The sequence below is a fragment of the Chiloscyllium punctatum genome, chromosome 2 (assembly GCF_047496795.1).
Source record: "Chiloscyllium punctatum isolate Juve2018m chromosome 2, sChiPun1.3, whole genome shotgun sequence".
Lineage (NCBI taxonomy): Eukaryota > Metazoa > Chordata > Chondrichthyes > Orectolobiformes > Hemiscylliidae > Chiloscyllium > Chiloscyllium punctatum.
In genome coordinates this window covers 33717014-33740234 of record NC_092740.1, presented here as the reverse complement: position 1 = coordinate 33740234, position 23221 = coordinate 33717014, and the positions used below count along the sequence as shown (strand labels likewise).

At 40.6% G+C, this 23221-nt stretch overlaps 1 protein-coding gene across 1 annotated transcript in view; it reads left to right on the top strand.

Moving 5' to 3' along the window:
* The window catches only part of LOC140495933 (EF-hand calcium-binding domain-containing protein 6), a 94269-nt gene extending 74396 nt beyond the window's left edge, over window positions 1-19873 (top strand). Inside the window, exons 13-18 of the mRNA XM_072595251.1 lie at window positions 3729-3843; window positions 4895-5019; window positions 5229-5472; window positions 7490-7662; window positions 17763-17919; window positions 18796-19873. Coding sequence (XP_072451352.1) covers window positions 3729-3843; window positions 4895-5019; window positions 5229-5472; window positions 7490-7662; window positions 17763-17919; window positions 18796-19053 — 1072 coding nt within the window. The 3' untranslated portion in view covers window positions 19054-19873. The remainder of the gene's footprint in view (window positions 1-3728; window positions 3844-4894; window positions 5020-5228; window positions 5473-7489; window positions 7663-17762; window positions 17920-18795) is intronic.
* The last annotated feature ends 3348 nt before the right edge of the window (window positions 19874-23221 follow it).

The following is a 23221-nucleotide window of genomic DNA, read 5'->3' as shown; positions in this document are numbered from 1 at the left end:
AAAAGTTTGGTTCAGGTCGAAAAATGGAGGATGAAATGCACTTCAAATTAATTTGCTCCATCCTCTGTTCTTTTTGTTTAGGGCTTCTGTTAATTAGTTTTTGTTTTAACCATTTCTCATCCATAACAGATGCAACAATTTCTCTGTAAATTCACATCTGTTTTGAAATGAAATAAGTTCATCAAACTAAAACCAAATAAGAAATGGCCATTAGTTGTGTATCTCTGAGTGGCAGGATGACATGTTACCAATTGCTTTTGCTATTTATAGGTAAGTATACAATATTAATGGTGTCCCTGCTATTGTTCTGTTGCTGCCAACTGATAACGCAATTCAGAGTCAGGCTTTAACCCCTCTCCAACATCAATGGTCCAAGAATTTTCATGGCAGATTGTTTCATATCATTTTAGCTTGATGCTAATTTTAGTATCAATCCAAGCCCAATCAGTGGGACAAGATCGCTTGACATACTTGCAAATTTACACCAAGGTATTTTAATGTTGAAAGAGCTGATAATTCTCCAATGGCTCCCCAAATTTTTAGAAATTACGGTTGAGAGCAAAGTTCTGCTCAGATATATTAGCTTGCTTCGGTAACATGATGTAGCCCTATGACAGCAACGACTGCATTTATGTAGTGCCTTTAACATAGTACAACATCCCAAAACTGTTATTTTTGTTATTGAACAAAAATTAATACTGAGTCACTAGGGGATATTAAAGCAAGTAAAGGGGAAGTCATAAAGATGAAAGAGAAGTAGAGAAGTGGGAGCAGTTTAAGGAGGGAGTTCCAGAACTTATGACTTCGATAGATAAATGCACTGCTACTGATCATGGAGTAACTGAAATCAGAGGCCAAGAAGAGTCCAGAATTAATAAATTGCTGATACCTTGGAGGGTTGCACTGCTGAAGGAGGTGACAATGTTAGGAAATGGTGAGGCCGTGGAGGAATTCAAAAATAAAGTTGAGAATTGAGGCATTGGAGGTCAGTAAGTGCAGGGTTGGTGAGTTAACAGGACTTGGAAAAGTTAGGACAAGGGTAACAGCGTTTTGTGTGGGCACATGTTTCTGGAGGGTTATGATTTTTGAGGAGGCAAAAATCAGCATTATTGAGGGAACCTCATCACACATAACTGTTCTTGAAATAATGTACATTCTGACTTCACATGTATCACCATTCCTTTATTATTGTTGGGTGAAGTCTATCACCAACATTGGAGGGCTGTAAGAGTGGGGCTACAATGATTCAATGAAAGACGCAACACCTTTTAAGGAAATTAGACGTAGTCAGCAAATGTGAGCTTGATTCTGTAATTCAATCCAAGATCAGTGAACAAATTATATTTAAAAACATAAATGCTTACAGCTCGCTCATTCAGCATCTCAGTTATGTAATTTCCCTCTATGGCAATTTATTGCTTTAGAGTCCTTGAGAACTTTTGTGGGTGTCCATGAGGTGGTGTTCAATCATTACATTTGCCTCTTTTGTGAGTGACACATTATCTAATCAATCATTTCAGAGGAGACCATGCTATAGTGATAGTGTCACTCGGCTACCAATCCAGAACGCCCGGCTGATGTTCTTGAGGGAATAGGTTGAAATAATCCCACAGTGGCAGATGATGTAATTTGAATTCAGCAAAATATGGAATTAAAAAGCTGGATCAGTAGCAACCTGGTAACCAGTGTGGCTAACTCTTAACTGCCTTCTGGGTAATTAGAGACAGGCAATGAATGCGGCCCAGTGAGTGACACTCATTTCCTATGAACCAATAAGAAGAAAACAAATCTGTTCACTATCGTTATTTAACCATCCGCTTCATCGCTATTTAAGTTCTTTCTAAATCCTGAAGGGATTCTTTAGTAAGAAGAATATTCTTCTTACTTAGTTCTTTTACTATTAAACAGAACTATATCAAAATTACAGTATGAAAATGGACATAGACTATTTCACCAAACTGATACGTTCTCATAAAAAGCCCTTGATAGTTGTTTGCACTCCATTTAATTTTGGAGGCCATATTTTTATTTAATATGATTTTCTGGGCTTGCTGCTGTTTTCCCTCTCTCCACTTGACTTTTCTGTTCAGTACAGTTGGCAACTCTTTTAGATTTTCTTGGAAATTCAAGGAACTTGTCACTGTTGTGAGCAACTTGAGGAAAAAAGAAGGCAATCATAGCTGGTTGAAATTACTTCTTGTATATGGTTAAATACAATGTTTGTTTTACAGTCAAGAATTGACTAGTTGAGTAACAGAGTGACTAATTTCCAGTTGGTGCTGTCGAACAGCAAGCTGCATGAATAGATGTATGGAATGTCATACAATCAAAATTGACAATACCAGGCTCCATCTCCTCTCTCCACATTGCTTCTCCATAGCCCATGCATCCCATTCCCAGTACTGATTACATGCTCCTATTCCTTTCTTTCCTTAACTGACTTCTGCTCCTTGGCTACCTTCTTCCCAGTTTCCTCCAATTCTCTCGTCTTTCTCGTCCCATTAATCTACCCTTATTCACCTCTCTGCTTCCTCTTATTGCTTGCTCCATCCGCCTCAACTCACCTGCCCCTTCTTTCTCCCCAGGTCTGAGGGACATTCCCTTCTGGTTCTGGCTAGTTGCAGTAGTGGAGTTGCTTTGAACAGGAATGGGAAAACTGACTGCTAACCATGTACAATGGCTAATCCCACCCCAGTCTACCAAGATGTGATCTCCCTTAAACCTTCCTGAACCTCTCCCTCATCCACTGCTACTTTGTCGTTCCTTCTGCACCTTAACTTCTAATCCAGCTCTAACTTCAGCACCCATGCACCAAACTTTCTCTGCTGTCCCCCTTTAAGTGTGCCTACTTCCTGTATTTCTTATCTTCAACCTTGCCCCATCCCTCTGCACACTCTAGCTTCACTCTGTAAGTCTTGTACCCTCAGCATAAGTCCAAGTATCCTCATCTATCTGAAGGCAAAATCACCATGATCCTATCACTCTGTAAGGCTGCTCTGTTATTAGACAGAAAGATGGGTGATGGCAGGTTTAACAACAGGGTCACCTCAGGTAAGGGAAGACGTTGAGAAGGAAAGGCCTTCATGGCAACCTCAGCTAATATGGGAATTGAACCTGCAGCGTCTGTGTTACTCTACATTGCAAACTAGTTGTACACCCAACTGAGCTGATTATGTCCCTTCATCTCTCTGACTTTATTAGATTCGATTAGATTAGATTAGATTACTTACAGTGTGGAAACAGGCCCTTCGGCCCAACAAGTCCACACCGCCCCGCTGAAGTGCAACCCACCCATACCCCTACATTTACCCCTTACCTAACACCACAGGCAATTTAGCATGGCTAATTCACCTAACCTGCACATCTTTGGACTGTGGGAGGAAACCGGAGCACCCGGAGGAACCCCACGCAGACACAGGGAGGACGTGCAAACTCCACACAGTTAGTCACCTGAGGCGGGAAATGAACCCGGGTCTCTGGCGCTGTGAGGCAGCAGTGCTAACCACTGTGCCACCGTGCCGCCCACTATGAAGTCTACTCATTTTTAACCTTTCCTAATATCATGTGAAAACTACTTGTGTTCTATACTAAGTAATACATGTTACATTTATGATTAGGGAAGTTCCCAATCCAGGTCCCTGAATACCACTAGCCAGAGACGATGGAAGATTCTGCTGTTGTATTTTGTTGCAATTGTCAATAATAGTTAATATATCCACTTTGGACAGGAAAGGTGTTTCTAGCATTTTTGATGAGAAGATATCAAGGCCTAAAGGGTTTCACGAGAATGAGTTATCCAACCAGCTGGATGAAGACAGAAGAAATGGTAGAACTCCAGATCAGGTATATTTTTAATATCATTTCATATGGTGGATGAATTTAAAGGGTGGAATCTTGGCAGCCACATCCATGCAGCTTTAGAGGCAGGGTTGGGGGAGCAGTTTCGGAAAGATGCTGCTAGATCATCTCAAAACCACAATGTTGCCTCTGGGCATCCTTAGTAGTACTGGGATGGCATTGGCACTAGATGTGTCTCGCAGTGGAGGTTGTTGAATATTAGAAATGAAATGTATGGAGAGCAATTTGATCACACTGCCGGGGCAAACAGATTGTGCATTGAGACCACAGCCTGGTAGATGGCTGAAGGCAGCCTTGGCAGATGGTCAGAGGACTAGAAGACCCACCCCCACCTTTAAATTTCTTTATACCAGAGACATGACACTGATGACTGCAGTAGTGGCTGCTGGACATCCAGTGGAAATGCCAATCCTCCTTCATGATGGTCTTGTAGCTATCCACAGTCATGTTCAGAGGACACCTTGAGGTGTTCTTGCAGTCATTCACCTACAGCAGCAAGCCCACCTCTCCTGTTGTACAGGCAGTCTCCCCTGAATGCTTCCATTGCTTCCCGCAGTCCCATTCAAATTAAGGATGGTCAACTGTCCATTGGCCAGTTCCAAGAGCAGGTGGCACCTCACCATGGCATTGGGATCGCAAAATGGTCCCAGACCTCAGAAGGTAAGATCCTGCTCAAAAGATTGGACTATTATTTGTAAATCAATCGTCATTAAGATTTTAGAAGTGAATAGCATATGAATGCTTTGAGTGCTAACTAGTTAACTGCGATCACTATCCCTGTTCAAATATCAATTAGGTAACTAGAATGCATTATGTGGCCTCAAAATTATTAATAGGTTATTACTTGACAGCTATTAAAGTGCTAAATATTGACAGGTTTAAGAATTATTTGAGAATAAAACCCCAAATATAGTAACTAAACTTTGTGTATCCTGTTTACAAATGCAGGACTGGACCACATTTACCCAGGAACTTTTACAAGTTTGCTGTTAACCAGATGACTTAGCTCTCTTATTTTTCTCTTTGCTTTCCACAGCTCTTCCAGATTATTAAAACGCTGTTATGTAATCAGTACCAAGAGGTTGAGAGAGAATTTGAAGAGTTGGATGAAATTAATTCAAGGCGATTGAACCATGAAACTATGTACCGACTTCTGAAACGGTAACTTGGTGTGCAATGTGAATTGGGATTAGAACTGGAAATGGAGATATTACTCCTCACAATATTATTAGGGTGATATTCAAAAGGCATGCAGTGCATTTTAGAGATCTTTGCTGGCCACATATCTCCATTGTTTAAAATAGCATTGCTGCTTTATTTCCAAAGGTGTCAACCTGCCTCAGTTTATTTTCATTCCTATTCCCTACCAGGTTTGATATTTGCCCAGAAGTAACTCGTGGTGAGATTCGGAAGCTTTGGCAAACGCTGATCACCAACCAGGATAAGACGTTGGACTTCCTGGAGTTTGTGAGGCATTTTGGTCACTCTCCTAAATCTGCTTGTTTTCCCAATGCCAAAATCAGCCCTCCAAGAAAAGGAGACTGCGACTTTCGAATGCGTTCAAAAAACCTCAACTGTGCATCTGATATCCTGGTGGACAGTGTTCGTGCCAAAGTGAGAATCTGTTTTTGATTCAGATGGGCATCTTCCCCTGTTTAAAATCTAGATCAATAGGATGCTTAAAGCCCCTGAACCTCTACTTTTCGTCATTTACATAAATGATTTGGATGCAAGCATAAGAGGTACAGTTAGTAAGTTTGCAGATTGGAGGTGTAGTGGACAGCAAAGAGGGTTACCTTAGATTACAACAGGATCTGGACCAGATGGGCCAATGGACTGAGAAGTGGCAGATGGAATTTAATTCAGATAAATGCAAGATGTTGCATTTTGGGAAAGCAAATCTTAGCAGGACTTATACACTTAATGGTAAGGTCCTAGGGAGTGTTGCTGAACAAAGAGACCTTGGAGTGCAGGTTCATAGCTCCTTGAAAGTGGAGTCACAGGTAGATACGATAGTGAAGAAGGCGTTTGGTATGCTTTCCTTTATTGGTCAGAGCATTGAGTACAGGAGTTGGGAGGTCATGTTGCGGCTGTACAGGACATTGGTTAGGCCACTGTTGTAGTATTGTGTGCAATTCTGGTCTCCTTCCTATCGGAAAGATGTTGTCAAACTTGAAAGGGTTCAGAAAAGATTTACAAGGATGTTGCCAGGGTCAGAGGATCTGAGCTACAGGGAGAGGCTGAACAGGCTGGGGCTGTTTTCTCTGGAGCGTCGGAGGCTGAGGGGTGATCTTATAGAGGTTTACAAAATTATGAGGGGCATGGATAGGATAAATAGACAAAGTCTTTTCCCTGGGATCAGGGAGTCCAGAACTAGAGGGCATAGGTTTAGGGTGAGAGGGGAAAGATATAAAAGAGACCTAAGGGGCAACTTTTTCACGCAGAGTGTATGGAATGAGCTGCCAGAGGATGTGGTGGAGGCTGGTACAATTGCAACATTTAAGAGGCATTTGGATGGGTGTATGAATAGGAAGGGTTTGGAGGGACGTGGGCCGAGTGCTGGCAGTTTGGACTAGATGGGGTTGGGATATCTGGTCGGCGTGGACAGGTTGGATCGAAGGGTCTGTTTCCATGCTGTACATCTCTATGTCTATGACTCTATGACTAACTTACTGTCATCTGCACATCTAATCTGTAAATGACATATGACAGCATAATTCACTAAGGACTTTGAATGTTGGTGCTATGATGTTTAACTGATTGAAAATTATAAGAGTGGGAGCAAAGGTGAACTGGTCGAATTGCTGTTCCAAAGATAGAACTCATTGCTTGCCTTCATTGCTCAGTCCTTTGAATTTATGAGGTGGAAGTCATGTTGAGGTGTTACAGGGCATTGGTGAGGCCTCTTCTGAAATACTGTGTCCATCCTGGTTGCCCAGTGATAGGAAGGATATTATTAAGATGGAGAGGATTCCGAAGAGATTTACCAGGATGTCGCAGGTTTGACTTATAAAGAAAGGCTGGATAAGCTGGGATTGTTTTCAATGGAGCGTAGGAGGTTGAGAGGTGACCTTACAGAAGTTTATGAAATAATGAGGAGTACAGATAGAGTAAATAGCAGTTGTCCTTTCCCCAGGATGGGGTATTTCAAGACTAGAGGGCACATTCTTAAGGTGAGAGGAGAGATATTTGAAAAAGACATGAGGGGCAAATATTTTACACAGAGGGTGGTTTGCATGTCGAATGAACCTCCTGAGGAAGTGGTGGATGTAGATATAATTACAATGTGTAAAAGGCACTTAGATAAGAATATGAATAGGAAAGATTTGGAGGGATATGGGCCAAGAGCAGGCAGGTGGGGCTAGTTTAGTTTGGTGTTATGTTCAGCATGGACTGATTGCACTGAAGGATCTGGTTTTGTGCTGTATGACTCTATGACACCATGCTGAAATCTTAAAATTTGGTCTGTATTACACCAAAACTTATCTTGCTTTCGCATGCTGCTTACAGTTTGTTTCTAACGTGTGAACATCCAAAGTTTAAATTTGCACAAGGATTTATAAATACTGGTACATAATGCAATGTTGCTAAGCCGAGTTGACATTGTTGATTTAACTTTTGCAACTTGCAGGTGGACTACTTGTGGGATGATCTTAGAAAAGAATTTCAGGAGCTTGACCCTTACAGCACTGGCTTTGTCAGCAAAGAAGAGTTTAAAGATATCTTGACTGAATTGTGTATGAATTTGAATGAATACGAGTGTGAGATGCTGGCAAAGAAATTCGAAATCAATGGAGATGGCCGGTAAGGTCAACTATGTTCACTCTCTGAATTGAGACTCAGAGAGAGGGGGATGCATAGGCACACATTAAAATCTCCTTTAACATATTTCAGAGCTAAGACACCCGGGTTTGAGAATGGATTGTTAATTGCCCAGAAAGTTAAACATTACATTGAAACAGCTGACAAGGTTAAGCAAAGTTGGCCTTATAAGAGCCCTGCAGACTGGCAGTGATGCGAACAGTTCCCAAGAGTGAAAAAGGACCAGACAAATTAATAAATCCAAAATAACATTGGGCTGCATAAAATTTAATAGCATAAAAACAGGCCTTTTGGCCTAATGTGTAGACGGTCTACAGCAACCTCCTCCCATTCAGTTTATTTTATCTGTTCCTCTTGATGTAATTTTCTATTCCTTTCTCCTTAATCTAGCTTTTCCTTAAGTCCATCTGTGATATCCACTTCAAGTACTCAGTGTTCAGTTAGTACCACACCGCTGAACTATAGTAGATGGGAATTCAACAACAGGACTTAATTGCATGAATGCTTTCCAGATTGAAGTGTGCATATTTTATTCATATCTGTGCATTTGTGTAGTATTTTAAACTGCTTTGCAGCCAATGAAGTGTAGTAAATGTTGTAATGTAGAAAACATGGCAGCTCGTTTGCACTTTAAACTCTCACAAATAGCACTGTGACAATAACTAAATAATTTGTTCCTTCTAAGATGTAGGTTGAGGATTAAATATTGGTGAACACTGGGGATAACTTCCCCATCCTTAGGTGAACTAGTGTAATCGGATCTTGTACAGATTCATACAAATGTACAAGTGAGGAGCATAAATAGGTTGTACAATCCTTCAATTCTGCTCTATCATTCAGTATGAACATGGCTGACCTGTTTGTGTTCCAAATTCCATAATTTCATCTACTCTTGACAGCTATTGATTCCATTTCCTAACAAAAATCCATCTACCTTCTCGTTAAAAACATATAATGACCTCATCTCCACTGCCTTCTGAGACAGCAAGTTCCAAAATTGCACAGCCCTCTGAGCAAAAAGAATTTCCATCTCTGTCTTTAAAAGGCAACTCATTATTTTTCAACATTGCCTTTTAATTCTGGACTCACCCCCAAGAGGAAACATCATTTCCATGTCCACCTTGTTAAGACCATCTTAGCCACTTCAGTCAAGTCATCCCTCAATCTTCTAAACTCTAGTGAAAATAAATTTGTTCGGTTCAACCTTTCCTAATAAGGCAACCGACTTAGCTCAGTATCAACCGAGGAAACATCCTTTGAACTGCCACCAACGCATTTACATCTCTCCTTAAGAAAGGGTGACTATGGGCCTTAGTGTAATGTCACCCAAGCCACAGCACAATGCTTCCTCAACATAGAGTGTCAGCTTTGGTTTCTGTTTTCAAAACCTGGAATGGGAACTGGAACCTTATTATTCCAAAGGCAAGTGTGATACTGGAGTCATAGAGTCATACAGCATGGAAACAGACCCTTCAGTCCAATAAGTCCATGTGAACTATGTTCCCACTAAACTAGTCCCACTTGCCTACATTTGCCCAAATTTCCTATTCATGTACCTATCCAAATGCTCTTTAAACGTTGCAACTGTGCCTGCATCGCTCACTTCCTCTGGCTGGTCATTCCACATATTAACCAGTCCCTGGGCAAAAAGCTTGCTGCCATTAAATCTTTCTCCTCTCAATTTAAAAATATACCCCTAGTTTTGAAACCCACTTCCACACCCCACCTTCCACCCCATCTTAGGGAAAAGATAGTTGCCAATCACCTTATCTATGCCCCTTATGATTTTATAAGCTTCTGTAAGGTCACCCCTCAAACTCCTCTGCTCAAGTGAAAAAAGTCCTAACCTATCCAGCCTATTTTTATAATTCAAGCCCTCTATTCCCGGCAACATCCTGGTAAATATTTTCTGAACCCTATCCAGTTTATCAATATCTTTTTTGTAACAGGGTGACCTGAACTGCACACAGTAAGCAGAAGAGGTCTCACCATCATCCTGTATGAGCTCAACTTGATGCTCCAACTATTAACTGAGCCACAGCTAATATTCTAAGGGGCAATGCTTATTTAATTGATCTTACCAATGTGTTGATGATTTATGGGCATAATACATGTGTCCGTGCTTGTGTCTTTGTGAGTGAAGATGTGCCACTAGTTAGGCAGAGGTTGCCGAGAAGCTAAGATATTCCTGGGATTGCAAGGCAATTTCTGTCAATTTCAATTGTTTGTCAATCCCATTCAAATTCTTTGGGATTGTCTATCACAATGATTGTAGATGCTACGTTGTTGAGTATGTCAAAGACTGAGACCAAGGAATAGTTTTGATCTCTCAGGGAATCAAGGGATATGGGAGCAGACAAGAAAGTTGGGATCAGCCATTATTTGTGTGGAATGTAGTGCAGCGTGGAGGAACAGAATTCCCTAATCCATCTCTGATTACTTACGTTCATTTATTATCATTCACACTTTAAGCTTCAGTTTAAGGTTTTCGGAGCAATATTCATTGCATCTTTACATCTGTGGAGTGACTGAAGTTAAGGTCACAGACACAACAACTATTGAAGGACGAACCACTTGAGATATTAACTTCTTTTATTTCCACAGATGTTGGCTAACTTGCTGAGTGCTTCAAATATCCTCTGCTGTGTTTCGGATTTCCAGCATCTACAGTATTGCTATTTTTTATAATCCTTGTGGCCTTGTCTGTATCTTACCATTGATGAATGCAAATTATTTTAAGTCACCTTGTGATCTTATTTGAAAAGGATATGTTTAATGAGCAAACCCAGTGGAATTTTAAATGCACAACAGAAGAAAACAATAAATACTGGACATAAAAAGTAAAAAGTTAACGTTTTTGAAATATTTGAATTGAAACTTTGGAGGCTCTAAGCGTCAAGAATACTTTGGGAAAGGGGCTGTACAGTCCTTTGTCCCCACAAACAATGAAAACATAAATGTACATGAAAACATTGACAGGGTAGATGCTGAGAGTTTTTTTTTCCCACTGGCTGTAGAATCTACAACTAGGGGCATGATGGCAGGATAAGAACTTGATCATTTAGAACCGAGATAATGAGGAGAAGGTTTGAATTTTTGGAATTCTCTATCTCAAAGGCCCGCAGATCCTTTGTCATTGAGTGTATTAAAGGCTAAGATGGATTTTAAAGGGATATGATCCAGATAGGAAAGTGGAACTGAGGTCAAAGATCAGTGAAGGAATTTTGAAAGCCCAAATGGCCCATACTATCTTATTTTATGTATTTATAAAGAAATTCACCAATTAAATGTTTAAATGCTATATTTAAAATAATGAAAATTGATTCACAATCTAATAGGCATTCCTGAAATGGCTGTAGCCATTGTATGCAGCTTTTCTGCATTATTGTGACTCTTTGTTTGGGATTGGCTTTCTGCTCAGAACCCAAAATGGATGCACACAAGAGGTCAATAAAAGTCTGTCACAAATTAGGTTTATAGTTTAAGTAGCCCCTTAAGGTCTATATGTAAATCCTTTAAGGTGCTGACTTTCGATGTATGTTTCCAATATGTTGGATTCCTTATTGAATGTCTAAGATTGTGAGATTCCCAAGATTGTGGATAAAGCTGGAAAATGGACGTGAGGAGTAGCCATGATCCTGTTGAATGGCAGAACAGACTTGAGCGGGCAAATGGCCTATTCAGGTTCCTGTTTTTGTGGTCTTATGGTATTATGTCAAACCACCTCTTCAAATGTTTCAGCCAACACCCTTTCCTTGGGAAGTCCTTTGAAATCGTGCATGACATGCTCCTTCTCGAGTTTGAGTTCCAAGGTAGTTGAAAAATCCAATTGTGATCTGCACATTCTGTCACATGTGGGACAGGCCCTGCTTGAAGGGTTGGATGGATGGGTTCTTTGGAGGTTTGTGCATTCCTTCTGTTGCCTTGACTTTGCCTCTGCATGTTCTCAACAATATCTTTTGATGTTGCCATCTTGAATGAGCCTTCTGCATTTGAGTTGGTCAAAAGCCAGGATCTCCCATGAATCAGCAGAGTATTTGACTACTTCAGGGATTCTTTAAGGATGTTTCTAAAGCATCCTTGTTGTCTTCATGGTATTTCCCATCACAATTGAGTTCCAAGTAGTGCAATTACTACAGGAGCCTGGTGTCAGGAATACAAATAACATGTCTGAATCAGCAGAGCTGGTTTTGAGTAATTAGCACCTTGATGCTGGATATGTTGATTCTGAGGATCTTATAAGGAACTGGTGATGGTTCTTCATTGTTTTGAGGTGCTTACTGCAGATTGCTTAGGTCGCTGCAGCATAGAAGAGCACGAGGATCCCTGCTGCCTAGTGAACCATGACCTTAGTCTTAGGTTTGATATGCTGGTCCTCAAATATTCTTTTCCTCAGTTGGTTGAAGGCTGAGCTGGCACATTTGAGGCAATGATAGATTTTGTAAACTATGTATGCTTTAGTTGAGAGGGACTCCCAAGGTATAGTAATTGGTCCACATTTCCCAGGATAAAATTGTTAACCTTAGTCAGCAGGGAGATTTTGGAACTGCTTACAAAAGGGGGCTTTAGTTTTCTGGGATGTTTCTGTATGGCACATTTTCGGACATACTTTAGAGAAACCATCAATCATGTCCTGGAGTTCAGTCTTTGAGTGAGAATACATGCATGTCATCTGACAACTGCAACTCAATGGCTGAAGTTGGAATGTGTTTGGTTTTGGATTAAAGGCACCATGGGTTAACTAGGTTCTGCCTGCACTGTAAATTACTTCCATACTTGTTGATAATTAATTGGAGATGAGGTCCAGGATTGCAGCACGGGAAATGGAGAAGAGATTTAGTGCAATGACGCCATGAAGGTTAATTCCAGTTTTCACTGAGTGGTGGTTACTTTGGTGAGAATCACAGTTTGCATGCCATTGTAAAGTATGTAGAGGCATAGAATCCCAACAGTGTGGAAGTAGGTCATTTGGCCCATCAAGTCTACACTGCCCTCTAAAGAGCATCCCACTCAAACCTCTCCCCCAACCTTATGCTTATATGCATTTCCCATGTCTAACCCACCTAGTTTGTTAATCCCTGGCCACCAGCTGGACCAATTTAGCATGGTCAATCCACCTAACCTACACATCTTTGGACTATGGGATGAAACCAGAGCATCTGAGGAAACCCATGCAGCATGGGGTGAATGTGCAAACTCCACATGGACAGTCGCCTGAAGGCTGGACTTGAACCTGGGTCCCTGATGCTATGAGGCAGCACTGCTAATCACTGAACCACCATGCCATTCACAGTAAAGATGGTCACACACATTTCTGAGGCAAACCAAATCTGAGGAGAATGCTCCTTAGACCAGAGCCAAGGCCTTTTGAGAGGTCACAAAGTCTATGTGCAGTAATTTATGCCATTACCTACAATTTGCCATGCGGTGAAAGTCTGCCTCTCGATGGGTGGAAATTGCATTGAGTCTCAAAGGAGTTCCTCACCTCCTGGGAGGAAGTAGTTGAGGGGAATGCTTGCAATGAGCTTCCCTATGGCAGGGAGCAGGATGACTCCTCAGTAGTTACTGTTTCCTTTTTTGACTGTAGTTACAATCACCACATCCCTGATTCCTCTAATATCTTCCTTCCTTCTAATTGAGGTAGATGTCAGGATGATCAGGAATACATGTCTACATGATGAAAGCTCTGGGGTGTAGAAAGAAAGGACAAAAGGAAACGTAGGACTGAATCTTTATTTTTGGCCAAGTGTTGGTTTCATTGAGTTTTGTGGTGGTTCTCTCTGTGAGCAAATTATTTCAATGCATCTTACTGAACATGACTCATTAACTATCTACTCCATCCCCATGCCACCCCCTTGTCTGATTCTAGCTCTATTTTACCTCTCGCTGTAGCCAGAGCAACTTGGTAGTGCTGGGATACCTCACCAGTATTCCTAGAACTGGTGCCACCTGTGAAAGGTCACTGTGCACCAAATAAGCACTGTCAATGCAGAGCTGCTAGGCATGCTACCTGACACATGTACATGATATAAGATATAGACAATAAGCTATAGGAGCAGACGTAGGCCATTTGGCCCATCATGTCTCTTCCACCATTTGATTTTGGCTATATGTTTCTCAACCCCATTCTCCAGCCTTCTCCCCATAACCCTTGGTAACTTTGCTATTCAAGAACCTAATGATCTCTGTCTTAAGTACACTCAATGGCTCAATGACATAGGAAAGAAGGAAAGATTGGCACCCTGTCATGATGATGCTTTAACAAGGTTATGTTGTCCTTGTCATTTTTCAGAGAGGTCATAAAAGCACAGAGGCCAAGATGTCTGGGTTTGAAGGGTTTTAGGCCAGTTTGATTATAGCTAACAGATACTGCCTCAGTCACAAGGCTTTCAAGTTTAAAAAAAAACTTGTGCAATGAAAGGGGAAAGCTTTTCTCTGGTTTGGTTTGGTTTTAGCAGTCTGGCTATTCACTGAAAGCAGTCAGGTGTTTTGAGGCTGCTGATCTAAGAAACGGCTACATGAATGAAGCAGAACCATGCTGAACCTCTCTCTGAAAGATCTCCTGTAAGAATGTTGCAAGTATTTGGAACATCATCATTAAGTTAGGCTGCTCTGTTGGGTTTTCAGAGAGGTTAACTTATTTTGAATTCCGTTCTCTTTTGTTTGTGTTTCATTTAGTAATCTTGTAAATAAATTCAGTTTTGTTTAAAACTAAGTGGTTTGACAGTGACATCTCTCCTAGAATATCTGCTTTACGCTTGCTTAAAATAACTAGCAAAGTTAGGGTCTGGGCTAATTTCTTGAAATGTTTTGAGGATGTCTGGCCTGGTCCATAAACTGTTTTGCAGATGTTTATACAAAGATCCTGCTGGATGGGGCGGTGCAGAGGTGGGAAATATTCTCACCAGGACCGGCAGTGGAGTCCATGACACCAGACCATGCTGTCCTAGTCTAAGATTGTCTCCTGGGTCAATGCAGTCACAGCTGTCTCTGGAGGAACACACAGCAACGTAGGGAGAAGGTCAATAAGCTTCTCAACTCTGCCAGTTTAAGAAATACATCTTCTCATACTCACTATGTTATTGCGACTGCACTCACCTCTCACCAAGGCTCAAACTCTACCAATCTCACTAATGCCTTTCTTCACTTGCTGTCACCGAGCCCACCCTCGACTCGACTAACATGCCCTCTGTGCTAACCACCTTGGCTAATCACCCCAACTGCACAATACAGCTGTGCCATCCACTTTCATCTCCCTTAATGCATGTCTCTTTTTCTCTCTCTCTCACTCACACACACACACACACACACACACACACACACACACACACACACACACACTCTCTCACTTCAGGAGGAAAGTAGCCTGCAATAGCGCACCAAGAGTCAGGATGTATAGTGAGCTGCCTGTTATTTGGCTCCTCACTCTTTATAAGAAAAGAATCCTGACACTAATTGCCCTGAGAGGCTTACTAACCATTTCCAAACTCCTGGAGGCTGCCCTTGACTTATTGCGCTGGGACACCCCCTTTAACAAAACTCTTCTACCCCCTTTGACTTGACAGAGGAATGCTGACAACCATGTCAAGCTTCCTGGCTTTGTGACTGAGCTAAATGGCCAAGTCGTGCTGCAATATTGCGCACCTGATATCTTGGCTGAGAGGCAAGATGATAACAAGGCAGGGGTTCTGTAGGCATCCAGATAAGCCCAATGCGAGTGAGTGAGTGCCAAGAGAGCAAAGTGAGCAGCCTCAAGGTTCAGCCTGGTCTGTGGCCCTGAACACAAAGTGTGCTTGCTGTGGCATTACAACGATAGTTTCTGCCACAGTATTGAAGTGCAGAATCATGCTGTACGTGGATCAGAGATGTCTCATGAGGATTCTTAGAGGTTGACACATGTTGAATGCCAGTGTCAGAGGCATAGATTATTTTCTAAATGTGAAAGGTTTTGGAAATGTGAAGCACAAAAGGACTTGGGAGTCTTAGTTCAGGATTCTTTTTATGGTTAACATGCAGGTTCGGTTGGCAATTAGGAAGGCAAATGCAATGTTAGCATTTATTTCAAGAGGGCTAGAGTACAAGAGCAAAGATGTACTGCTGAGGGTGTATAAGGCTCTGCTCAGACCATGTTTGGAATATTCTGAGCGGTTTTAGGTCCATGTATAAGGAAGGAAGGATGTGCTGGCATTGGAGGGGATCCAGAGGAGGTTCACAAGAATGATCCTGGGAATGAAGGATTGGTTGAGGACTCTGGGTCTGTGCACATTGGAGTTTAGAAGAATGCAGGGGGATCTCATTGAAACTGACAATATTGAGAGGCCTGGAGGCAATGGGCATGAAGTAGGTGTTTTCACTTGTAGGAGAGACTAGAATCTGGAGGCGCGGCCTCGGAGTGAAGGGACAACCCTTTGGAACTGAGATGAGAAGGACTTCAGCCAGAGCGTGATGAATTGCAACAGTAAGAGGCCAAGTCATTAAGACAGAGAAGATAGCTTTTTGATTAGTAAGGGGATCCAGGATTATGGGGAGAAGACAGGAAGCTGGGGTTTAGAAACAAGCTAGCCATGGTGAAGTAGACTCGATGGGCTGAATGCCCTAATTCTGCTCCCATATCTTCTGGTCTTATTGTTGTTGGGTTGAAATGGGAATCAGTGGTGAACTGTATCTGATTGGCTTAATGGCACTATTATGTAAAAATACCAGTCTGAAACAAATACACAGTGAGACAGGCAAATCCAAGTTAAACCATTGGCTGTCCTTAGTTCTTTAGTATGGAAAAGGAGTAGTCAGTGCATATGTCCAGAACTGAACTCCATAGTAGAGAAACGCCAAATCACTTATCACATTAAAAAAGAACAGCAGTGTGTATCATTGCAGCAACTCACCTTGTCTTCTTCAACAGCACTTTCCAAACCCATGATCTCTGCCACCTAAGAGGACATAGGATCACCACTACCAGCTGGTTTTCCTCCAAGCTACATGTCCTTGGAACTATCCTTCACTATAATTGGATTAAAATCCTAGACCTTTCTCCCTAACAGTGCCATTGATGTACTTACTGCTATTATAACCAGATCCCAGGCAAGGAGGAATGAACAGGTTTTTCAGGGTTTTTTTTTTCAGTTCACTCAGTTAGTCCCAACAAGTTTGCTTGAGAAAGGATCATCTCCCCAGGGATATCTTTGTCCCTGGCCAAATGATTCTTTTGTTTTAAAAGGCAGCAGTTTAACCAGGCTTTCTTGAGTTAACAACAGAGTGAGTTTTAGTTACTAAATGCAAAAACAATCAATTACTGTCATACTCACAGATTAAAAATGAACAGTGAGCACAAAAGAAAAGTTAAAAGATATATGGATCAATCTTTCTGGGTGCTTTGTGAGTAGAGATCGGAGTGCTGGTAGTTACAGTCAATTTTGGGATTCCTTGTTTGGCAACCAGTGAAATCCTTTTGTCCTGTTTCGCTTTGACAGTGGTTGGCGGTCAGCACTTACAGCAGGAGTATTCTTCTTCTGACCTGTTTGTTTTTGGGGTTAGCTGATTTCTAATGCTCAGAGCAAGAGAGTCCTTTACCTGAAAGACAGGGAAGACTAGAGGGTGGCTCTTCGACCTCGACATTCACAGCACATTAGCATTCAACCCAGGATAGCAAATATGATCACCTAAATCTACTGGCACACAGGAGCAACTCAGCACAGTGTTGCATGTTCTTCTGGTACACACAGATCAGGGTACTTCAGGGTATCTGCATCATTATGACACAATTTTCCAAATCTCTATTTTACTCACTTCAGTACTTTCAAATCCAATCACTGACTGAAGTGATTGAACTAAAATCCCCCATCTTTAGGGACAACTATTATGGGAGGCAAAGAAATATCTTTAGGTACAGATGTACCATTAGTGAATAGTACAGGTTTTCAGTGCATTTTTATCCAGTCACAGCTGGGTTGTTGCTTCCATCATTTTTAAATCAACTAAAGGAAGTAAAATAATTTATTTGAGATTTTAAAATGTAAGATTAGCTTTGCTGTAAATGTAAAATGTCTCTCAGCTGCTGATTCTTTTCTTAACTTGGCCATCAGGGTTTATTACCTGGACTTCTTGAAGCCATTTGCAATGCGCAGGCAACATTGGCGGGAGGGAAGCAACATGCTGGCAGTCCTGCAGCATCCTAATACTCACTTTACTGATCATCAAGGGACAGGGCTGGACAGCATCACAACCAGGCTCCGAAAAAAGGTAATGATATAAGTTACAGAAAGTTACAGTCTCATCCTTGTTTTCAGATCCTTCCATGTCATCACCACTTCTGTAGTCCTCTCCAGCCTGATAACCTTTCGAGAGGTTTGAATTTATCTTATTCTGGTTTCTCAAACATCTTCAGCTGCTTCATTCCAAAGTAAGGTCAGAAGTAAGGATGTTTGTTGATGATTGCACAATGTTCAGCACCCTGTGTGACTCCTCAGATACTGTAGTAGTGTGTCCATATGGATCTGGAGCTGGACAATATCCAGACTTGAGCTGAAAAGTGGCATTAACATTTGTGCCACACAAGCAGAAGCCAAGAATTATCTCCAATAAATGGTTTCAGCTCACTCCAACCTTCATGAGGACAAAAAGGGATGAGCAATAAATGCTGGCTTAGTCAGCAATGCCCACATCCTGTGAATGAATATAAAAAAGCAAGAGAGAATCTAACCATCTCCCATTGTTATTCAATGCATTACCATTGCTGAATCTCCCTCTATCAACAGCCTGGGGTATAATTGACTAAAAACTGAACTGGAACAATCATATAATACTATGGCTACAGGAACAGATGAGAAGCTAGGAATTCTGTTGTGAGTAACTCCCCAAAGCCCATCCCATGATCTATAAAACACAAGTCAGGAGTGCACTGAAGAGCTTTCAACATAGGGCGGCATGATGGCTCATGGATATGAGCACTGTTGGCCTGCTCAGCATTAATTGTCCATTGCTAAGTACTCTTGAGAATTGGACCCCCTCTACCAGGGATGTGGTCAGGTCTGTTAGAAACTATTATTGTAATACAGCAACATAGACACCTTTGTGAGTAATTAAATTTAAATATTTATCTTCACCTAAACTCCACAGTTAAAAGGAGAGTGGAAATCCTTACGCAGAGCGTTTAAGAAGTTGGACAACACCAGCAGTGGTTACTTATCTCTGCCAGAGTTTCGTGCTGTGCTCAAACTCTGTGACCTGCTCCTGAATGAGGATGAAGTATATCACATCATGTCAAAATTTGACGAAAACCTGGAAGGCAAAATCAACTACAAAAAGTTCCTGGAGGAGACCTACAAAAAAGAGAAAATTTGTGCAGGAAACAAAGATTCCAACAGCAATGAGTAAATGTGAAGACTTAGCTGAGAGATGACAAGAACAATAAGTCTTGGCTCATTCTGTATTGAATGAATGCCTCCATAGAGCAGCCTCTGTTTTTGCTCCATGTTCGATCAGTCTATGAAGTGCGAATGATTTCATCTTCATAATTGCTCAAAACCTTACAATGATAAATAGCTCAAAGTTTCTGAAATTTCCTAAGCCTATTTTTTTTTGTAATCCAATTGTAATAATTTTGCTTTGGGGTGAGACATTGATGTGGGAAAGAGTATGTTCAGATCACTAACCTCAGTGACTAAGATGATAAAAGACAAGAAAGAACTTGCATCTTTCGCAACCTCAAGATGTCTCACAGCTAATGAAGTACTTTAGAAATTCAATCACAGTTGGAATCTAGGAACACCCATCTGACTTGCACACAGTAAGATCCAAAATTTGCATACAAACAGATAATCTAAATTAACTTTGTTGTGATCTCCTCAAATCACAAATGCAATTTTACAAAATATTGCTTTGATTTTTCTGGAATGAAGAAAGTTAACATTCCCATCTGGATTATCATAAAATACTTCTTTAGAAATACAGTGTGAGTATTTAATGACAAGCAAATTGGTTTACATCACTAGGACTATTTATATTTTGCATTTTAATATAGGACAGAGGGTTCAAACTATATCAAAGATACATCCACTACAGGTCCAAGGTGATGGTTCATAAATCATATATAGGAAACAAAAAATGATCAGAAGATCCATTGATGTATGTTACTGTTACAGGAATTCTGTATCAATATCTTTGCTAATTGAATATGCAATATTTTAGATTTTAAATAAAGTAGCATTTATATAAGTGTTTGCATTTACTTCTGTAACAGCAATAATATCAGTCTTGAGGTGCAAATAATTTTCAGTACAGAGCAACAGCAACTGCAAGTTATGTTCATTACAGAAGTATCATTGATGATAATCCCAGGTTATTTTCATCACACAATATTTAGGGGCAGCAGCCCTTGGTTCTGTTCATTCGTTTGATCACTCACACAAAAAAAGGCATGGAGTTTTAGTTTGAAGAGAAGTTCCTTATCAATAGATTCTTCAAGTGGCAAAGCACAGGTTTGAAATTGCCACTGACTGGGAGCATTACACACAATATCTTTGCAATGCCTTTTGTCCACTGATGGCTTTTGTCTCTTCCTTCCACATTTTCTAAGTTTTTTTAATGAGAAGCATTTTGGTTGTGTAGATAAGTAAAAATGTAAGGATTTTGGAAATAAAAGTAGGGCATTCCTCTTTAGAAGCCAATCTAATCGTTTCAGGGTTTCTTATTCATTAAAGGATGTGGGTGTACTGACTGGACCAGTACTTATTGCCCCTCACTAATTGTCCAGAGTGCAGGTAAACGTCAACCGCATTGCTCTGGAGTCACATGTCGGCCAGCCCAGGTAAGGGCAGCAGACCTCCTTTCTTGAAGGACATTAGTGAACCAGGTGTGTTTTTCCAAAAATTAACAATGGTTTCATGGTCATCATTAGACTCTTAATTCCAAACTTTTAATTGAATCCAGATACCACCACCTGCCATGGTGGAGTTCAAAGCTGGGTCTCTAGATCATTAATAGTCTAGCAATAGTGCCTCCCCTGCAATAATCAATGTGTTGATCTTTTGCCTCAATGATTTCTTCCTGCAGTAGGCCTATATTCCTTGCTCCTCTGTGTACTGAATATACACAGTTCTGTACATCAAAAAAAATCAAAGATTCAATCCATGAGTGAAGAAATTCCTTCTTGTCTCAGTCCTCAACAGCTAACCCTGTTTTGAAAATGTGACCCCTAGTTTTAGATTCCCTAGCCACATAAAACATCATCCAATATCAATTCCATCAGTACCCATAAGAACTTTGTGTTTCAATGAAATTGTGTTTATTCTTCTACATTCTCAAATGTGGGACTTCTCGACTCAATTATTGGGTTAACCTCTCATCCCAGAAAACACTCTAGAACAAATACATCCATACTTAGGTAAGTAGACTAAAAATGTATACAATTCTCCAGATGTAGTCTTACCAAGGTTTCTTTGTAATTGTAGTTAAAATGTTGACTTTTATACTCTGATCCCTTTGTAACAAAAGCTAACACACCATTTGCTGATCACGTACAAGGGCACACAAATCCCTTTGAAAGTCAACACTTCCCAGGCTCTCACCAATTAAAAAATATTCTTTCTTTCTATTTTTCCTTACAAAATAATAACTTCATACTTCTCCACATTGTATTACATCTACAACAAGCAATGTTCTGGCTCACTTATTTAACCTATCTGTATACCGTAGTGGCCTCCATTTTCTCCAAACTGCTTACTTTTCTATGTAACTTTGTATTGCTAACAAACTTAGATATCTTACACTTGATCCCCTTCTCGAAGTAATTGATGTATAGCATTAATAGCTGAAGTTCAGACACTGATTCTTAAGATAACCCAGCTTTACAGCCTGACAATCAAAAAATGCCACATTTGTCCTACTCTGTTTTCTGTTTGTTTACTGATCCTAAATCCCTAATAACCCAGGGAACCCTAATGTTGTGTAACAACCACTTGCATTGCACCGTATTGAATGCTGCTTGAAAAACAAACTACGCATATCCGCTTATTGACTATTTTCTACGCTGCTAGTCAAAAAAGGATATCAAATACAATTTTTCTTTAAAATAAATTCATGTTGACTTTGCCAAATCGTATTATGATTTTCTAAGTGTCCTATTACCATAACCCTAATAATAGGTTCTAACACTTTGCTTGCCACTCCTGTCAGACGATCTGACCTGTAGTTCAATGTTTTTGTTTCTTTCTCCTTTCTTGAATATAATAGTTTTGCTCACCACATCGTAATCCATGGGGTCTGTTCTAGAGTCTAGGCAATTCTGAAAGATCAAAACTACACATCCATTATCTCTAAAACTACCAATTATAAAGCCATAAGATACAAACTATAGGGGTCAATCATTAATCTCACTGAGGAAAGTCATGTGAGACCAGAAACTGCACTTCAGGTACTGCAGTGTGGATGCAGATTGTAATATGCAGTGCTGTAATGTTCAGCAGTGGAATATCCAGCACTGCGAATTTTGCAACATCCTGCAATATTCAATATTCTGATATCCAGCACTGTAATATCGATATCACTTTATTCAATGTCATAATATTTCACCTTATAGTTTTCAATATTGTAATATCTCATATTCTGACATCCAACGCAGTAACACCGTTGTAGCCGCCTTTGTAATATCCAGGACTGAGGCATAATAATAACCAGAACTGGAATCCAGAACACAAATATTCCACAACATGATATCCAACAGAATAATCTGCAATGCTGCAACTTCCAAAATTCATATGGTATTATGCTATCCAGCATTACCATACCAACACTACAATTTCCAGCATTGTTGATATCTGCGGATGATATCCAGCAGCGTAACTTTTGTCACTGTAACATCTCACACTTTCACGTTGGGCAATCTATTACCCAACACTACAATTTGAACCACTTTACTACCCTCTACTGTGATATCAACACTGATGTCAAACGCTGTAAAAATCCAACATTAATATCCAGCAGTGTAAAATTTAGCACAAATATTCCGCGTTGCAGCGTCCAGCATTATATCTCCAGTACGTTAATATTGAATACTGCAGTGTCTCGTATTGTGATATCCCCCACTGGAATGTTCAACAATCTGATACCTTGCTCAATGATATCGAACAATCCAACGTTGCAATACCCTACACTGTGACATTCACCATTGAATATCCAGCGCGATAATATTGAACTTGTTTTTTTAATGCGAAATCTAATTTCCATCTGTTATATTCAGTTTTACATGAAATTGGTCAAACTGCTGATTACTGTAAACAAGAATTCCCAATTTGTGGCAGCAAAAACATTCTCAACCTTTGCCAAACCCGAAAGGAAAGAAACTGGTTTTGTCTCCATTTCAGTATAAGTGGCCTTTGCAGGAATAATGACTTGGACGTACTCATTTCCCCGGAGGAATTCTCTTGATATTGCAGCCTTTTCATTACACCTGCACCCAATACTTCCCCACCCAGGATAAATGCCACTGTCAAATGATGGCTGTTCTACATTTCGTTTCCAATCTCCTTTTCGTTAACTGTAGGAG